This window comes from Magnolia sinica, chromosome 19 (genome assembly GCF_029962835.1).
Source record: "Magnolia sinica isolate HGM2019 chromosome 19, MsV1, whole genome shotgun sequence".
Taxonomy (NCBI): Eukaryota; Viridiplantae; Streptophyta; class Magnoliopsida; order Magnoliales; family Magnoliaceae; genus Magnolia; species Magnolia sinica.
Window position 1 is genome coordinate 8,400,555 of NC_080591.1, and position 20,832 is coordinate 8,421,386.

General features: G+C 38.0%; 1 protein-coding gene across 2 annotated transcripts; it reads right to left on the reverse strand.

Moving 5' to 3' along the window:
- Window positions 1-859: 859 nt before the first annotated feature.
- On the reverse strand, window positions 860-20,036 carry LOC131234450 (pyridoxal kinase). 2 transcript variants are annotated; one of them, XM_058231339.1, is made up of 13 exons: window positions 19,887-20,035; window positions 19,687-19,789; window positions 16,544-16,637; window positions 16,285-16,389; window positions 14,990-15,073; window positions 13,472-13,545; window positions 9,324-9,388; window positions 8,115-8,178; window positions 5,394-5,459; window positions 4,795-4,851; window positions 2,006-2,050; window positions 1,829-1,882; window positions 860-1,127 (listed from the first exon to the last, which is right to left on the reverse strand). In XM_058231339.1, the coding sequence occupies exons 1-13, from the start codon at window positions 19,949-19,951 to the stop codon at window positions 987-989; spliced, it is 1,017 nt and encodes a 338-aa protein (XP_058087322.1). In that variant the 5' UTR covers window positions 19,952-20,035; the 3' UTR covers window positions 860-986. The 2 variants fall into 2 exon arrangements, with proteins under 2 accessions (XP_058087322.1, XP_058087323.1); XM_058231340.1 differs by lacking the exon at window positions 4,795-4,851 and having other exon boundaries at window positions 19,887-20,036.
- Window positions 20,037-20,832: the final 796 nt, after the last annotated feature.

Genomic DNA, 20,832 nt, shown 5'->3' on the forward strand with positions numbered 1-20,832 from the left:
TTAGCACAACCACTGTAGAGTGGACTTTACAGAGTCATCACGAAGAGTCTCAGGGAGTATTTATTACACGGGCTACTAACATGACATTAGAGGTGTGGGTTGTACACAAAAAGAAAAGCATGGAAGTAGGCTACTTGTTTGAATAGAATGAAAAGAAAAGTTCCCTCAGTTAAAAGGCCAACTGCCTTCATTTACTTTAAAAATATGCCTCTATTCAAATGATCTTGGGGGTTAATTAAATTGACCCAATGCTCCTTGTAAAAGATGAACCGATGCAACCGAAGGTTTAAAATAAAAACGTATGTGGTCCAAATTTAAAGGAAAAATATCAGATGGTTAATATTATCTTCTCATTGTAAACTTAGGAATAATGGCCCATCCACAGTTGGGTGCGTGATTTGGATGTTCTGGGTTGATTGCAACTTTGCCATGTACTTTTGGAGAGTCAGCACCATTTTCTAAATGGTGCTTAACTCACAAAGGACATTTAGACCCTAGCACATAGCATGTCATTTCAAGTTAAATTTTAACAATTGACTCATCTGCCAAGTATCCGTTCCAAGTTGACATCCTGCAGATGGCCCCAGATGCCAATCTGGCCATTCGGCCCCATATGCACATCCACTATAAATACATCACTGATGCTTCTACAAGTATGGATTAACAACTCATCTGAGTTGGATGTGGCTCATCCCAAGTAATCCAATCCAGTTCTGGTTCGGCACTACTGGTTGGGATTGAGAGTAGGGGGGGACCTGACCCAACTCATCTGAGTCGGATGTGATTTGGCTGAGTCTGAATCCAATTCAGGACAGGATGAGTTGGTCCTAGTCGCTGACTATAACTAGTATATAGACAATGGTCTGTAAATTCAATCATTTATTCAAGAACAGTAGTAAGATAATCTTTTAATTTAAAGACATGCCCTTTTTGCTTCTTTTTTTCTCTTTCAGTTTACTACTTAAATTGACCAGCATCTCTCGCTCTTAATTATATTTCACAGCCTTGTAATTGACCTGTGGGTTGCGGATGTCGTCCAGGCTCTGAATCAATCGGATCTCTAGACTGCTCGATTGAGGATCGAATCCCGCACTTCTGTAATCCGCTACTGTTCTTTGGAGCAGTGCCTGCACAAATCAAGCCTAGAAGTTCAGGTTCATAACCATAGTTCCAAGAACTATGCTAATGCCACATGTATTCTGCTCATCAGGTTCTGGAACAAAAAATGGATGTTTAAAAACCGACTGGCAGTCCATGCTGAACTCATGTGGGAGCCACCAAATGAGCAGACAGACCTAACTTATGGGATAGATTATCCAAATAGTGGGGGCACATGTCATGATTGGCTTCAGTATTGCATGCACGCTTGACAATGTCATGCGTGGCCATCAGTTCGCTGGCAAGTCCAAATTCACGAGTACCATTAGCATTTCTCCTAAGGTGAAATTTGCCAAAATGATAATGGATCAATTCTTGTTTGAAACCATAAACACTTTCTGATAGCTTATAGAAGAATCGCACTGGGTCAAAAGCTTCATGTATAGCATCCAACATTCACAACACCTTCATGCATTTCGAATGGTGTATGCTATCTGGACACTGCAGAAAGTACATTTTGCATTTGGGCAGAAAGGGCTTTCTCCATAATTCTAGGCCGGAATGGCTTTTTCCTTCCTTCTAAAACAGGCACAATGGCCTTGGGTCAAATAGCCTTCTAATCAATGGAAATTTAGTAACATGCAAAGCAAGGGGTAAAACAAATGTAAGCAAATGTGAATAGAAAAGTTGAGCAAATTCTAGAACAACAGCAGTGGTACAAGTAAGATACCTGCAGACTTGACACAGCAAGCTCTGATGCTTTGTCAAGGTTATCCGGATATTTCTACACAACAAAAAAGCAATAAAACAGAAAAGGTGATAAAAGGTTTGATGCGGGGAAATATCACCCTCAGTTGTTAGATTTGGGCACGGGAATAAGCTGATAAGGAAGTTTTGGAATACTTACATTGCTCCATCCTAGTAAAAGTGCAGTCATTAGATCACCTGTCCCCTAAGTCACATCCAGATACATGTCAGACCAAAAGCATGGTATATTGGAAACATCCTCTAGCAACCATGAAAAAAGAATTATAAATGAGAGAAAAAATCAATGTGGCTTCAATGCAGTATGCACACAACATTGCAATTATGACCAATCAAATTCAACTTAGACCACCTACAGAACTCAAACAGTGCATGTTGATGGACTGATCACAACTATTTGTAAAATGGGTGTGTTTGGTTGCACCAAATATCATGAAATTTCATGAAATTTTGATATTTGGTGCAGCCAAATCCACCCATAAAAAATAAAGTACCAAAATAGTAATTTCCTTAGCAATCATATTGAGGGTCTGGATCCTGGCACTAAATTGCAATTGCAAAATTATGCTCCTTTCAAGTTGGATTAAATAGGAACCATTTCTGCAACCTGAGGGCTACTTCCTCATAAAGAATACTAGCACATTAATTTTTGTATTTCCAATTCACTTGTGCATCCACATGCGCCATTCGAAATCACTCAATTTCTTTTTTCCTTTTTTCCTTTCTTCTTATCTCCTTTAAAATCCATGGTAAGATGACCCTTGGATGAAGAATTTTCAATGGAAACAGATCCTCAAAAGATAATAAAAATAAAAGGAATAAAAGGTAGAATTTAAACTCTACTGTCTTTAGGTATCTCATGCTTTTCCAAGAACAGATTATTGTCTTTAAATTAAATTTAGAACAAAAAATCCTCTTACACATGGGAAATAGGATTTTACAGCATTATAAAAGGCAGTGCGATAAAGCATCAATACTGATTCGTCTATAATTAGATGAATACGGTTCATAGGAAAATACCAATAATAAAGGGCCTCAAATTAATAGAGACTGAGGAGATTGACTTGGGAACAAACTTAAATTGAGGAACTCCATTGCAGAGTTCAGGCCTAGTAATTAATGGATAAGTTATGGGAACAACGGAACCTGTGACTGCAGAAGATTCTGTTGAAAACGAATCCTAATGATTCATTGGGAATGTTCACACAATGGGGACTGTTATAATTCAATATTTTGCAAAGAGAAGAGAGAGAGGAGAGGAATTTTGGACATAAGGGTTTAACAAACCCACAATATCATTTTATGTAAAATCCTAAACACAGAAATATGGTGCACAAGAGGAAACTATATATATGCATGTGTGTGTGTGTCCCTCCCTCCCTCCATCTATCTATGGGAACCAACGACAACAAGGGATTCAATACCTGCTAATTGTGAACTAAACAAAAGTTCAAAACCTCCGTGGTTAATATAGAACAAGATAAACAAATTCGAATAGCCCAAGCATAAGAACAAAATTCTGAACTTATTCCAAGGATCCCTTTCATGAACATATCCAATACGATGAGACAAAAATAAATAACAACTGTCCAAACAAAAATAAATTGTCAAGACGAGAGTTGCATCTTTTGTTAATAGCATTCTAAGTTTTTAACATAATGTATTCAACACAATACATTGGCTGCTGAATAAAAGTTGCCTTGACTGGACTATCATAACCATTTCATGAATGAACTTCTCACTGAATGTGAGTTATTGCTGATTTTTGCCTTTTAGTGTCCATTAGTACGCCACCAATTGAAGGGTTGGGCTCATCCAATCTGTGTGATTTTGGTCTATGGCCCATCAACTATGGACCGACTAAATGAATGGTTTCAATCTCATGCACTGTGTTATGCATGCAGCCATTATATGGAGGCATGAATATATGCCACATACACAGCAATTACAGAAACTATATGCCGTACGTATGTGGATCAGTTCCCAGTTTAAAGGACACATTCATAGTCTCCAGCTTTAGCAGTCACAAATGCAAAGAATTCTTGGGCGACTGCTGCCGGCCTTGTTGTTTTCCTATTAAGGCACCGAGACCTGAATTTCATACTGAGTTCTTTTGCAGAAGTTGAAGTTTTAAATTTTGACCAATATTTGATCAGAAACCATCTAATTTAATGTGATTCCCCTACAAACAGCTTGCACTTGAGCAGCAATATCTATCCATGAACCTTGCCAAGCCCAACACCTGTGCAATAAAGCTCACGCAAACACCACACATGCACCAGCAGGCATGTTAGGGTCCCAGATCCAATCCATCTATCAGAACAGCACCACTATATTGAAGTTGAAGTTCTAAAATTTTACCAATATTTGATCAGAAATCTTCTAATTTAATGTGATTCCCCAACAAACAGCTTACCAACACTTCAACGGTAACATCTACCCATGAACCTTGCTAAGCCTACATGTGTATGCAATAAAGCTCATGTAAACGCCACACATGCGCCAGCATGGCATAGTAGGTCCAATATTCAATCCATCTATCAAAATGGGACCACTATATTGATGCCCTAGCCCAAGAATCAGGTTGATCCACCGGTCAAGTGGGCCACAGCTCAGAAAAACTTCACTGAAATTTTCTAACCCATCCACTTCTTTCCCATATTAGGGCACACAGACTGGTGGACCAGATTTCCAACATTTATCGGGTCAGACCAACCTGATGGATGGATGGTATCTCGCACCTACATGCCATGCTGGCACACATGATGAGTACATGAGCTTTATTGCAGATTAGTGTGAGCTTAGCAAAGCTCTCTACACATAAGAAATTTCCAGAAATATAAAAACTATTTACCAGCAAAGAAATATAATATATACATAAATATGCAGACATATAAAGGAAGACTGCAAGATTACAAAATAGTAACATACTGTAAAATATGCAGGTATTTTGGGTATCAAGATCTTGAATTGCTCAGGTGGCTGACCCTGCAACAGTTCAGCAAGTTTTTAGAAAAACATCATAACACCAATTACAACACCCATTACAAACAGTGGTACCAGTCACTCTCTATCATGCCATGTCATGAAACATGGCTGTTAAAATAACAACCCTTGTTCACAATTGAATAACAGCCATTATTAAAAAAGACTCCTTTTTTAACACAACGGCTTTATGATATGAATTATGAAGCTGTTTTCATAGTAAAAGCACAGCTGTTATTTCTAGGTTGTTGATGTTTTCCACTAACAGCCATTACTGTGATACAAATGCAGTACCAGTCAGCTGCTATGGGATCATAACACTTCTTTAAACCTTGCAATTGAGTACTCACTGAAATACTATCTAGAATTTATTTTTTTAAATCCAAAGATTCTAGATTCTAAATCAGTGTATATTAAATATTACAATGACCTGTTAACCCCAATTCATCATCCCATTATTTCAAATATATAGAGGTCAAGTCTGCAGTGTGTCCAGTTTCCTTGCAAATCCAATGAACAGACTTTACAAGTAATAACAAACATACATTTACTTTCTGATGACTACCAATGAGGACAAAGCTGTCTTCTACATGAACACTTGTTATCACTACCTGCAAAAATATGGCCAAAGGATTATGGTATAAAACAAACTCGGAAAAGGTTTAGTGGCAATGCTTGCATAAATATATATATATATATATATATATATATATATATATATATATATATATATATATATATATATAAAACATATCTAGAGAAAATAGTCGTGAACTATGTAATTTATACAAAGGCGTGATTTGGATTCAGAAGCAGCAATGAATGCAATCATACGATAATAATAGTTCATAAACGTGCAATATAGAAAATGAATCCACAAGAACAAAATATTATCTACTTCTGATTTAATTGCTTTTCTTTCTTTATCTCTTGTTTAAAGTCTTTCTCTTTTTAATAATGCTCCTATCTTTATTCAATTAACTGTTACACTAAGAAAAAGAAGTCACAAGATAGCAGCACAAGAGAGAGAGAGAGAGAGAGAGAGAGAGAGAGAGAGAGAGAGAGAGAGAGAGCAACACCTGTTAGTTGAACCATATGATCAATGAAAACAAGTTTGCCATGAAACTCATCACAAATACAAAGGTTTGTCTTTTATTAACTTTAAATAAGGAATATAACCACAAACAAGTCACAAGACTAATAAAATTTTCCCAGGGAATCTCATGTCTATGGGCTCACTATGTGCGTGGTCGTAGGTGTGCATGTTGATGAAGGCATCAGAGCACCTTCATACAAGGCCCCAGCCCCAGCTTCATCATGGTTGAATGATCATTACATGGGGCTCAGTTGACCCAATTGGAGTTCTTAGCTGCATTAAAGACTCCGCATGCATGGTTGTGCATCTTTGAAGGCATCACACTAGGAAGATGCATGTGGGCTTCTTATTTGGAATTGATTGATACATCTTTGGATTGTTTGGACGTCACCCAACTTGACCTAAACCACCTCTGGACGTTATAAATGTTAGACCATGCCGTTGGAAATCTTGGATACATTAGCTTGGTGATCCGAACCGTTGGATATGTTCGGAGACATCCAAGTTGTTGATCGCGTGTGGACGTGTGGCATACCTGCTGCACGTTGGAGATCATCCTTGTGCCGTGTGGCACATCTTTATTTTTGTTTTATTTTTGCAGTTTTATTTTAGATTATGAGAGATTCATGTTTTGATCTTGATCATTAATAGATTCGGACGATCAAAAATAGTTCTAGACTTAGGGTTTGCTTAGGTTTTCTTATATATATCTCAAACAAATTTGGAATAAGGGACATATTGAATGAAATTTCTCTACATTGCATGGATGGAATTTGTGTGTAGCCATTGGAGTGATTCCAAGTTATCTTTCTTATTCCTATCCAGGCATTCCTTTCTCTTTTACAAACCCTCTTTTCCCATTGAATTTTCCTCTCCTCTCACAAACCCTAACTCCACCACTATCAATCCAACTCATCACCAACCAAACCAACCCACCCCACCCCACCGTCTGTATGACTGTACAAATGTGCCCGTACACTGCACGGATCAGTCTGTACAGCGTCCATACATCTGATCAGCCTTCCCCCTCTCTATTTTATAAAACCCTAACACTAGCCCTAGCCTTTTCTAAAACCCTAAATTCCCAGTTTTTTATTTTCAGACCCAAACCCTAGTCCATTCAAACCCTAGTAAAGCGAAATGAATCCTCAAATCTAAAATGAATCCTGTGTGGTCTCAAGGATCTATTTTGCAGGATCGTGATGTGGTCTTGAACTTGAGCTTAATTGAATATTTGATTTTCTCTAGCTTTGTGGTATATTGGCTTTATTTCCTGCTTTGATCTACTCTAGTAATCTATTGATTATTTCAACATCCTAGTTTAGGCTATCCATCTTGCATCACATGTTCTCTAGGCATTATGACTAAACAAACGGCCATTTTTTTCATACACACACCCATCCACACCACATGGGCACTCGATCCCTGGTCCCAGTATTGAAACAAAGCATGTCTACCACTGAGCCATGGAGTTGGAGCCTAAACCGACAACCATGGAGATCAAAGAACCCCGTGAAAAAATTCAAATGTTTGCACCTACTGATGTGGCCAATAACCTTGATAAACCATGGGCTATTGCTTCCTAGAGGTCACCCCTTTCTTTGCTTAAGGCTATTTTCTTTTTGTTAGGCTTTTTTTCCCGTTTCCAGAGAGCCTCTATATTGTTCTTCACGGTCTCTTGGTAAGTCATTTATCCCAAAAAAGAATTAAGCATTGACAACATCTTGGTTGTTACAAGCAAAGGTGGCTCTAATAATGGCCTCGGTGATCTTTATTCCATAAAATCAAATTACAATTCATACAAAATTCTACCTTGTGAGATAAGATTATTGGCACAAACAAGTAAGTGTTTTTCCATATGGTTGGAATATTACGAGGAAAAGGTATGCTGCTGATATTCAGTGTAAAGACCTGATGCAGACCGATTCATTGGAAAAACAAGCTATAAGCCTGTATAAAGCATCTACATTCCTACTTGTGTGAAAGAAGAAAAGAAAAAAAAAAAAAAAAAATAGGCCATAGACCTATACTAGAACAACATATTAACAGCAGAACTTACAAGAAGGAAGGTAGAAATATTAACATATGAATAAATAGCTCCCAGACCAGAAGTGAATTAGCATTTCATTAGCAGATATTATTTTGGAATTGTTAACAAGCACAACAAAACCTTTGAAGGCCCAGTGGCATGAAGAAGGTTGCAAGCTTTCAAGCCATCACTTTCAGAATTAATCCTGTAAGTGCATATAATTCTTATCAAAAGACACACAGAGGCAAAGAGTACTAGAATGGCACAGCAATGGAGTTAATAATACCAAAATTTCCTTTTGCTGCACAATAAGAAATACCTTTTTAGGTTCACAGACAAAGATCAAAATGGAAATATAAAATTACTCTGTGTAAACAAACAACATTCTAAGCGTAGATAAAGTTTATGAAGGATTAAGTCTCCCTCCCTTACTCTCTGTGTGTGTGTGTGTGTTTCTTTTTTCCTTTTTTTTTTTTTTTTTTGAGTGATGAGGATGTGAACTTGTATGTGAATCATAGCTGCTTTTCAGTTATATCAAATTACCAATGGAGGTTATGCATTTCTTCATTTTGTTCTTGGATTATCAACAAATTAGCATGGCAGACTTTTCCTTTGCTAGCATCATTTTGTTAGAAACTGAATATAAATGTGCATATATGATTCCAAGCTCTGGTCCAATCACCTCCGCCATTCAAACCATCCCCCATGAGGCTCCATCTCACCCACCACCAGATTGGATCTCCTCAGGCAAACTGCTTTTTACATCTTCATCCGTTCAAAATTCATTTGCTTGAGAGATCATGGCCAATCTATCAATATTCAATTGCAAAATTCTTTTCACTGGAAAAAGAAGGGATTGGAAAAGGATTCCATTGCCGGTGGTACCGTGGTAGTGATGCGCTGAATCATTGATTGGATCTACCAGCACAAAGGAATTAGGGTTTTCCTCAATCTGCTCTACAACTATCTCAATCTGATCTCCACTATTTATCCATCCTATTGGGACTTGTCCTAGACTTCCTATGGATAAATCAGATATGGAAAGAAACTTCTGCAAGGATAACACCAAGTTACAAAACACATTGGATATTCCTTAGAAGTTGTTCTATCTCGCTGAAAGAGTAGAATAATTAAGATCATTGTCCTGACATTTCACTAATTATTTTAATGAATTCCATGGTGCATGTGCTGATGACATTAAGCATGGAATAGGCATTCCAGAAGCACCTGTGATCTCGTAATGACTAATTAAAAGAAGAAACATCGAAAGTGAAATATACAAAGAAAAACACTAGAATAAACTTGGCGTCTACTAAATGCTCAAAAACACAAAAATGCAGTAGTTAGTACCTAAACCCTGTCAACTGTTCCGCTTCAAATTGGTTAGGTGTCAACATTGAAGCCACTGGGACAACCTGAACATGGAAAAGTTCATCAAAGCATGGATCCACCAATATATTTCCACGATATAGTACAAAACAAGGATGAAGTATGCAAGATATACAAAGACATCTTATTAAAATCTTATAACAATAACTTTCAGGCATGTTGCCAACTGAGGTGCACCCACACTGACCATCAATAGAATGAAACATTCAGTAGTTGAGGTCAATGTAGAAGTGAGACAAAGCAAAGGGCTCAAACTTTCCCCTCACTCCCAAGCACCAATCAAATTAAAGCCACAATAAGAAGAAGGAAAAAAACACATGAAAAAAGTAAGCAAAGTAATAATCTAAAACAGTAAAATGATGTAAAATAGAGTTGGCGCATCATATTAATGTGAGTTTTAAGCTGCACAAGCACATGTATGGACTGAAAGGGATAAGGCTACTTTATGTGGATAAAGAGGGTTTTATTCTTGGTTTATTTGTATTACATAGAGACCTAAGTAAAACCCTGCAAGTATTGGCCACACATACAAGAAAATGGATGATGATTACTGATTGAATAATGTTTGGTTTTGTATATTTCTCTTGTTTCCTGCAATGGGATTCAAGTCACTATTGGTGCAATGCCTCTAGGCACACTTTGAGTCCAATGCCTAAGGGTTTTGAATGGAGCTATTCCATTGATCTACCATTTTCTTCATTATTTAATTATCTATTCGTTTTTGGGCAACAGAAAGTTTTATTTAATACCAAACAAAAGCAGAAGATTACAAAAGCAGAGGAAGGACGAAGGATGATAAGAAATCAGCCCCACTTCCCCACCAATAAAGGGGGAGCCCTCCAACAAACCTAGAATCTCTTCCAATCTACAACCTTCATACTAGGAACCCCCAAGGCCCATATAGACACCCTCCCTCAAGCCCTATGGAAGATCACTTCATTACTTTCTGAATGTTAAAAATTATGTTGTTGGGTTCTCTCCACTAGGGCCAAATACTAGACAACAGAGATAAACACTATAATATTTTCGTTGTTATTGTTGTTTATTTGTTGATCTCATATTGATAGAAGTTCACTTGTAGCATCTTGGAGACAATCTAAAGCCCCAAATTGGGGTTTATTTTGAATTTAATTCAAATGATATGTGCATCCATGCACGATGCCATGCGGGATCATGGGATCATTCTCATAACTTTACCATTGAGTTGTTAATTGAGCCAAAGAATCATTGCACTTGCGTTGCAGGTAGTTTAGTAGACTACTAGATTGGTAGGAGAATAAGTCAAGTAGGATGTCAACCAATTGAAGTTTGGGACACATGTCGTGTAGTTGAGTAGGTGAGTTTTTGTGGGTGATGTAGCTATTTAATTATGTGTTGAGCAATGAACAAAAATCAATTAGTCTTTTTCCTATGATTTCAATTAGTGTCAGTCATTTGATTAGTGGTGTGGTCCCCTTAGACGCCCCTACACTGGGTGCAGTGGAGGCCTTGACCCCCTTAGGTCGCATCATCTTCCTTCTTGCAATCAACTTTTCCACTTGAAGTCTGGCCAACCTGATTGCTGCTACAAGGGACCTAGGATTGAACATCTAAACATCCAGCCTAAGCTCATCCTTAAGCCCACAAACAAAGCAGCTCAGCAGGAAAGACTTGCACAAGCCTTCAATGCAGTTAGCCAACCTTTTGAACTGAGCTTGATAATCCCACGATGACGTGGTCTACCGCAGCTTGGCCAAAGTCCTGGCATAGTCCTCGAACTCTATAGGTCCTAACCTAGTGTTGAATGCCACAACAAACTCATACCAAGACATTGGGCCTTGGGCCTTCTCCAACCATCGAAACCATTAGAGGTCTTCCCCACTGTAGCGAGGGAAATACAATTTGAGCAACCTTGTTTGAATGGTCCCAATCAAACCGGATTGTGAATAAACCCATCCGGCTTCAACTCATGAAAGTTGGACATGGGAACACCCTTTGGACCTCTCACCTATGTCCTTCCAGAGAGAAGTTGCAAGATGGTCATACTTGATATCTATGGTCGTCAACTTTCGGGACGTTAGGTAACATCAGCTCCTGCTTGGTTGATGGTTCCTGCAGACACCCAATCTCAGCGTCATGCTCATCAACTCGTGAGGTCAGCCATTTCCAAAAGTGGTTCTGATACCACTTTGGTATGGCCTTTCTTCTTTTTTGGTGGAACTGTAGTAAAATAAAAGATAATGCAAGTTGATTTAGTTCAGGGAGAACCGGCCTCCAAAATTTTCATAGAAGAAAGAAGATTAATTTATTCATCTTCATTGCTTAACACGTAATTAAGTAGCTACATCACCCACAACAACTCAACTATATGACATGTATTCTACACTTCAACTAATTAACTCCCTACTTGACTTATTCTCCCACAGATCTACTAGGCCATTGAATTACCTACGACGTGGGTGCAACAACTCTCTGACTCAATAAACAACTCAACATTTAAGTCATGGGAATGATTCCATGATCCCACATGGCATCATGCATGAATTTGCATATCAAATTTATTTCATTTCTTCAAGTTGTTGCATCATTTTTTAGGTCATATTCAGTAGAATCCCAGGCATTTGCTTGTTTCCTTCTTCATTAGTAGTTTCTTTTCCACAATTTCCCCATTCCAAAATCCTAATTTTCCTAGTTACTCAAAATTCCAAATCACAAACCCTAGATTTTCATTGGGCCCAATTTTCTCAAAATCCCCAATTTCTCTAAACCATCGGACACCAATTTTGCAAAATCCCCAAATTCTCAAATCAAAAGTCCCAGTTTCCCCAATTTCCCTAAAACCCAAAACCTTAATTTTTCAAAATCCTTAAATTCCATAACCCAATATTCTTACTTCCCCAAAATCCCTAATTTCCTTAAAACCTAGAAAACCAATTTTACAAAGTCCCCAATTTTCCTAACTTTAACCTTGGAATTCTAGTTCCACAAATTCCTCTAATTCTAAGCTCCAATTCTCGTTTTTCCCAAATTTCCCCAAACCCCTAAAACTAATTCCACGCCTGAATTCCCCTATTACTAAGCCCTAAATCCAAAAAGTAAAAAAATAAAATCAGAACTTCCCCAACCATACACCCCACTTTAACCAATTTTGAAATCTTAAACCCAACACCAATTTTTCCAATACCCAAACATTTACCACAATCCCAATTTATTCCAATTTTCCAATCTGCACTAATCATAATCCCCATCCTAACAGTGGCCCCAAATACCACCCCAATATTCAACCACAGTACATACCCAGAGCCTAAAAATGTTCAATTTACAGCCCATGTTCCCAAAACTCCAAATTAATACCCTAAAATCCAACTGCAGTCCATTGTCAGCCCAAACAAACTGCACCTAATTCGGACTAAGCATATTAGAGCATAATGCCATTTTGTACAGGAGAAAGTCACTCAGTAATCAAATATGAATTACAAATTCCTTATGTGAAGTCTGATTATCAAGTTGTCAATTTCTTTACTAAATCTCTTTACACATTCTGGCTCCATTTATCAGAACATTTGAGTACTTATTATGTCTGCACACCAACTTGGGGGTGTGTTTGCATGCACATGCACAATCGTCTGACCATGCATGTGTATATGGTAGTGTTGTAGTTCGTTTCCAGTGTTTAAAGGCATTTCCATCCTTCTACTCTTTTTATTGATAAAGTTGTGAACAGGCCTGTTAGACATTAGTCGCCGCTTCTCCCTCTCACATGTCCTTCCCTCTTTCTTATTTTTCTCTTTTTTATTGTTCATTTTCTTAAGTGTTTTTCATTCATAGGAAAATGAAGATCAGCTCTCATAGCATTTTTAATATTGAATGGCAAGATCAACTCTCATTGTTGAAAGACAATGTCCACTATTCAGCTAATATAAGTTTTTTAAGCAATATATCGAGTATGTAGGCTAGGAATGTAGCACTTATAAGCACCATATGAACATATGATAAACACTGGTTCAGATCACCAAAAAAAAAAACAGTGATGGAAATTTATAATACATAGTATGCAATTGAAACTTCATAAGTATAACTCATTGAAACATTAGAATCCCATGCAACTCATTCTAGATGGGAAAGCTCACCTTTTGCCGATATACATTAACTAGCTCAGGCGGGACATACAATTTTCCTTCATCGCCCATGACTGGATCACAAACTAGATATAAAACGATCTATCAATATCAATAATAGTTTTTATATAATAAAAAAATTCATAACCAAAAAGATCAATTTCTGACAAAACACCTTTAATTTAAGGCACAACTTGATATTAAAGTCTTTATTGTGGAGTTATCACTAGCTCAAAAGTGTTACTCTATATTAATGCACTTAATAGGTTTATGTGTATACATGCATGAAATGTAGTTAATAACATGGTATCTACATGGTAGAGGAATGAAGCTTATAGGGGTTCCAGTTATAATGTACTGGGTCAAGTGGCACATGGAATGTACGTACTGAAGGGATGGGAGAAAGAAGAAGCAGGAGAAATCAGAAAACGGGAGAAATTTTAAGAGAAATTGTAGGAAAGGTGCGAGCATCAAGCAGAGAGAGAGAGGAGGGTGTTCATAATTTCTACAGTGGGCGACTCATCTCCAAGTTTCCATGTAGTGGGTCCTACTCGAGCTTTATATCTGCTTCAGTTTTGGGCTGACGTCATAACTTGAGATGATCCAATGGATGCACTGTATGGGCTTCACACAATCATCATAGTAGGCCCATAGAACCTTTGTTGCACGGTCACCCTATTACTACGCTCCCTAAAGGCTACATAAAAAGAGGAGGAGATGCTTAAGCAGGGTTGGCAATGGGTGGGGCTGACCCATGGGTCAATTGCCCCGAACCACTCCAAAGCCGGGTTTGGACCAAGTTGGGTTGGATTGCGGGTCAAGCTCGAGCCAAAAAGGTAGCCCATTGCTTAGGAATCCGGACCATTAGTTTGTTGGATCCACCATGGATGGACTATGAGTGTATAATAGTGAACTCCATACACATAAAAACTCCAAGAAGAGCCAAGAAACCTAACATGATAGATTACATGTAGTATATGGGCCAGTTCACGTGGGTTGGTTGAGCCTGACCCGACTGCAATTAATAGGGCCGGGCTCTAGAATTTTTAAGTGGGTCGGGTCGGGTCACCAAGTAATGGATAGCGAGTTCGGTGAAGTCCAGATTTCTCGTTCCGTTAATTAAATGGGTCAGGCATGGCCGCTGGCACTGACCTTGTCCCGGACCAAACCCGACCCACTGCTAGGCTTAGCTACACGTGTCCAAGAATTGAAAAGACAAAAAATACTTGGTTGCAGATAAAATCCGAACTGTATGGTGGACAACAACTACATTTTCCAGTTTCCAAAATACCCCTAACTTCATTTAAAATGTCTTCTCATATCCTTTTAATATTCAAAGTTTCCCACCCTACAAAACCAATTGTGAGGGTAAAAATGTCCAAAAGCTGCTTGCTTTAATACATAGTATAGATAGATACAAGCATTCGGTCAGTTAGCTTTCTGTTGCAAGAAATGTCATAATGCAGGCAAGTTGCATGTTTGTTCATGATGTGCAATGCCTGCTGCAACCAAATGGTCAACTCCACTTACCATATGTAAGCTGTGGATTAACCGAGCGCAGCTTATCCACAACCTGCAATACGGTGTCCAAAAATGAAACAGAACCAATATAACCTGCAAATACACCAAAATTGAGATGATGTCACAAGAAATGAAAAAACAACATTCAAGTCCATATATTATAAACTGCAGGAATTACAATTCAAAAGCTAGGTCAAGGCCAAAAAAAAAACAACATATTTGAAGGTCTAGATAAGCTACAATAACATGGTTTTTCATCACAATTACAACTTGATGGCTTTCTTTGAATCTTTTATGGGTTAGAAAATATCCTCAAAATGAAGAGCAACAATATCCTTGCAAAAATGAAGATCTAGCATGAGCAGACCTTTTTTTTATAGATAGAAATCATGTCCCATTGAACCAGATGCTGTGAGATACACATTTGCTAACCAGATTGCATAAATAAATTGTGTTTTGTGTTTGATGACTTGGACTAGAATCAGGATGGATCCTAGAACATCTTGATGAAAATCATATATGGAACCAGAGTCTTAAATCCTAATAGTCATCTTCTGTTGGCTTTGACAGATTTGACATTAGCTTACCCCAATTAATTGGAACAAGATTTAGATGATTATGATGATGACAGATTTGACATGATGCAAAAGACCTGCAATGCTGCTACAAGAGACTAAGCTAGACAAAACCCCAATGAAGGTAAGCTAGAGAAAATCCCAATGAAGTCCTTTTCATTGCTACAATATGATTACGGTACTTCTAACTGTGGATAGGTGGGAGGCAATGCACGAATCTGGAGTTGTATCTAAATGCAAGTATTTGCCACTCCATCTCCAAAAATTGCATCATGTAGCTAATTTCCACTCAAAATTTGCATCTAAATGTTTCCATTATCATGTTAATAGTGAACCATAAATTTCAGGCATGCACAAAATCTCTATTCAACACAATGGAAGGAAGAAAGCCCTACATGCTTTATGAGCATTCATAAATCAAAACAGAAGAGCAGCCAAAAGTATATATGTAGAAGAAATTTTCAGCAAAGAAGCAATGTCATTCAAATTCATGATCCATAAAGAATGGTTAAATCACTTATTAAAGCAGCAGTTTATGAAAAAGAAAAGAAAAAGAAAAATGAAGAAGAAGAAGAGATGCACAATTTTTCCTTAAGATAAGGCCTATTTTTTGTCCTAACAGTCACAAGGCAAATTATTGGCAGAACTATACAATTATGACGGCGAACAGGACAAATATAGAACATAAAAGATGAAACAGACAATAAAGCTCAAAACACCATAGCATACCGGTCAACAAATGAGTGTAGTATAGTAAATTGTTTGCTTCAAGGCCTTCTATAAGATCCCAAAGTTGTTGACCGTTCAGAACCTGGCCTTTAAACGTAGGATATCCTGCACAACCCCTGATTAATTAGACAATGACCTGCCCTACATCCAAACTAGGATTTCAAGCAGCCACACACTTGTAAAGGAACAGATAAATTCGCACCGTATCAGGCCTCTGAGTTCTGAGACTGTTGGAAGGAAGTGATATAAAGCAGCTTGCCTGTGTGGTTAGAGAACTGCACTGAGTTGATTGGATCCACATCATAGCCCAGAAGTTGGAGAGGAAAGACTGCTGATTTGTTGCCAACATATCCCTAAGACACAGCAGAACAATTCGACTGAATCAAGATAAAGCAGAATCATCTAAAAATTGAAGCTGGAACCAGGTTCACAGTGCATTGCTTAAAGAAGAGAGCACTATTAGCAAGTCCCCATCTGCAAACGTTGCAAACAAGAGCCCATACACTCCACCATGACAGACATGTCCAATGACCTGGGGCCATTCACAAGTCAGCGCCCACAGTGAATGTGCCATAGCCCAGAGACACTTGTGATACATGTATGAAAAATGTATGGACACATTCAAAGTACATGAGTGGCCAGCCTGATGAGAGGACCAGTCTGAATTGTGGGGGCTAGGGCCCATACAATCCGGGACTCAGATTAAATGCAGTTCCACCTGGCTCCTGCTGTCAGAATATTATCCTAGACTTGTAATATATATGACTCTGTGTTTCTCAGCTTCACAAAGTGATTTATGCATTAAGTGATTTTGAAACTACTTAATGCCTTTAACTGTAAAAATAAAGTAAATATGATCACTAAAAAGTCAAAACAGCATTCAAGAATAGACCAACGGACAGCTGTCAGGAACAACGATACCATAAATGTAACCGATACATGCAGAAAACATACTTTAAAACATGAAATAAATACGAAGTAGTCTCTATTTATTTGACTTTTCATTTTTTTTTAACTTCAAAAAGTTCACATCAGTTCCGTTGATGTAGCTGATATACACCTATTCATATTGACTTTGGGACATGACATGGCTACCAATACCAAAATTTTAAACCTAGTTCTTGCCCCTTGCACTCAAGTAGTCAAGCTTGCCTCCATTCTTTTGTGTCGAAGAAATTATTCATGAGAACCCCCTTTCAGTGCACACACCAAGTTTCAGTTCATTTTTATAGGTAACATGATCCATATCAGGGAAAAACAAAGTAGTCCCTTCTTTCCTTTTCTTTCTTTTTGTTTGTTTCTTCATCTTCTCCTAACATTTTAAGAGTACAACTCAAGATCTTCAGTATAATGTTCATGCAAGCTACTATTTTTTGAGATAAGTATTTTGCCATTTTCTATGTTTTTCAATAGATTATTTGTTAGTTTGATTACTACTGATTACTGAATAGTTTTATTTTAACCATGCAATGTTCTTTCTATATTGCCTTTGAATTTTACAGTTGTAATTTTCGTGTATTTTTTATTGAATTTATCAGTTACTCACTTAAAAATTATTTATTACTGTAAGGAAGCGTCTCTTTTCCTAGATATTTTGAGCTTATCGTGACAGTGTTTAATACACTTCCAGACTTGGCACCCACACCCTGTTCCAAAGTGACATTACCATGGTCGGCCGACTATTGTGGCAGATGTAAAAGGTGGAAATCCATGGTTTAAACTGCTACAAGCTGATTTCTAAAATTTCTAACCTCATTCAATAAGGAAAATCATCTCGTGCACTCTTTATGAGGCCACCTCAGCTTCTTTTTGTAACTCTCCAAATGACATCATGAATAGAAACCAAGTGCCACTTTAAGAAACTCCTAAAAGTAGCCAACCCTACTAAAAGACTTGAGGCACATTTGAATGTACCCTCGCCCATGGATCGGCAGGGCCAGCACAACCTGTCCATGAATAGTGAGATAGGCCATAGTGGGTCCACAACAAGTCCGGCTGGAAGGATGGCCCTTGTTCTCCCACCTACAAAACTATCCTGAAAATCCAAACAGGATGATAGGAAGAGAAAACTCTGTTCAATCTTAAATCCATTTTGCGATGCACAGGCTGTCACACTAACACCTGCCTTTTCAGGTAAAAACAACCTAAGTCCATCCAGATTCCATGTTAATAGCAACCCCAATTTATTAAACCTCCTAAAACTACCGAAGTTCAAAATAATAACGCAAAAGAGAAATTATCCAGCCATTTGCCTCATGATGAGTAGAGTGTCTGCCTTCATCAAGGATCCAGATTAGAAGATTGTATCCATGCACTCTGCAGATTTTGCTTCCATTGAATGTTGATCATTGCAATAAACTTTTTTAATGGCTGCAATGAACATTTTTTAACTATCAATTTTTCAGGCAATAACAGAAGGGTCAAGATCTTCCAATAAGGCAGACTTCTGAAGTATCCACCATCCACAGTGGGGTCCCTTCGGTCAACAGTTTGTATCACCGAACCATGTAATCTGACTTGGACACCTAACAGAACTAACATGCATCCTGGGGAGCACAGGACGAGGACCAGAATTTGTCATAAAAAAGACTCGTCCTTCAGAGAACTTAACACAACATTTCGACAATTTCCAATCATTCCGGAAACATGAAACATAATACAAACATAAAATCACTTCTTAGATCATAAAATTTACATCCTTTCACAGCAAGAGAGGGAAAAAAAAGAAAAAAAAAGAAAAAAAGATTCACTTCTAATTAACAGCAAATTGAAAACATGATGTACGAAGAAAGAAAAAAACACTTCTAATTATGTAAACCAACCTGATTGATATTCATATACCCAATTTTCCATTTTGGGAACTGAAATGGGTGTATGCAAATCAATCAGGGTAGTTATAAATAGCGAATTGATCAAGATCTTAATACTAGGATGCAATATAACTCAGATACTCGAACGTATACATATGCATGTACTGATGTATACACATAGGCATGCATGTATGCAGCTCGGCACGCCTCCATGACTCGAGATCACCAGCATGTGTCGCCCCATTGATGCCCACATGCTGAGACGGCCAACAATTCGACCCATCCATCTTCTCTGTTCTGTCATAAACAAGCTCCAATCTTGTAATCACGCTTCAGCGGTGATCCTGACCATCGATTAATGAAGTTGAATGTTGGCCATGGAAAATCTTCATTTTAGTAAAATGTTCCATATTCATTTACACATAGTAATAGCCAGAATCATCCATTTTTCTTACGATGGCCCTAATAGCATAGAATCCAGAACATTGACGGTTCCAATCATCGGTTTATCTCATCATGTTGGGGTGATAGATAGACAGAGGAGAGAGAGAGAGAGAGAGAGAGAGAGAGAGAGAGAGAGAGAGCGGGGAACCTGTACGGTGTGAGATTGGATGCTGAGAACGCGACCCGTTTCAGATGGAAGCACGAGTGAAAGGATTGGAGGCGCCATTGACGATTTCGTCTCAAACTTCGATCTGCAGATGGTATTATTGCAGAGAGATTCGAGAGAGATTCGAGAGAGAGTCTTACCTTGAAATACAGAGTTTTAGAGAGAGAGAGAGAGAATCTTACCTTGAAATACAGAGTTTTGGAATAGTCGCCGACTTGAGACGACTCGATCGAAGGCAGCGCATCATATGATATCATATAAGGAGGGAAAGATGGAGAAGATCGGAAGTAAAAGAGGGAGAAGAAAAAAAATCTTTGATACTCCGGCCCAGTGTCATAGATAATACGCGGGCATTTAGAAATTCTTGCAACGTGGCATACAAATAAGTGAAATTAAACTTTTTAAATTATGAATACCAGCTTCGATGAATCATTAACTGAAAATTAAGTCCAATTATTTGACGACTGCTGTTGGACGTTTATTGGACGGTTAAAAATGAAAAAGAAGAATCCAACGAATCCTATTTCCACGAATCAGAAATTATTACCGTTCAGCAGTCCTGATTTTGGGACACTGATTAGCGACTGTGGGTCCCACAGTTTAGTCGGTTTCATCTGACTTAATGAACTAAACGTACGCAGCTTCCGAGAGTGCCTGTGTATCAAGCGTCAGATCCTGTCTGAGTACCAAGTACCAACTCTCCTGACCACAAAGAACGAAAACGTCGGGACTTTTCCCGTGCAATGCCACTTGTTTTTGTGGGGCCCACCGTGGTGTAATCTGTCCAGTTTGGGTTCCCTTCCATGAAATCTGAACGGACCAAAAATCAAACAGATCCAAATATCTTACGGTCTACCACCTAAATTTTTAGGTTTTTGTGTGGTCGACCATTGTTTTCTATAGTGGGGCAGGCTGTATGATTTGGATAGGCCTGATTTTAAGTATTTTATTTTTGAGAGATTTTCTCAATTATATCTTGAAAAAAAAGTTCAAAGTGTAAAAATCTTTCAATTCCAAAGCTTAACAATGAGATTTGTCATTGTGTCTCTCCAATCCTATCATGGTCTCAATCAAAAAACATTATATGCACGTTTTTATGAGGCCTTAAAGTGAAAATGGTAAAAAGTC

Excerpts from the sequence above, each read along its gene's own strand:
- LOC131234450 (XM_058231339.1), bottom strand. The coding sequence starts at position 19,951 with ATGATGCGCTGCCTTCGATCGAGTCGTCTCAAGTCGGCGACTATTCCA. Across the intron at positions 8,179-9,323 it reads GAACAGTTGACAGGGTTTAG|GATTAATTCTGAAAGTGATG; the intron begins GTACTAACTACT and ends ATGCACTTACAG. Across the intron at positions 5,460-8,114 it reads ATGCCACTGGGCCTTCAAAG|GTAGTGATAACAAGTGTTCA; the intron begins GTTTTGTTGTGC and ends ATATTTTTGCAG.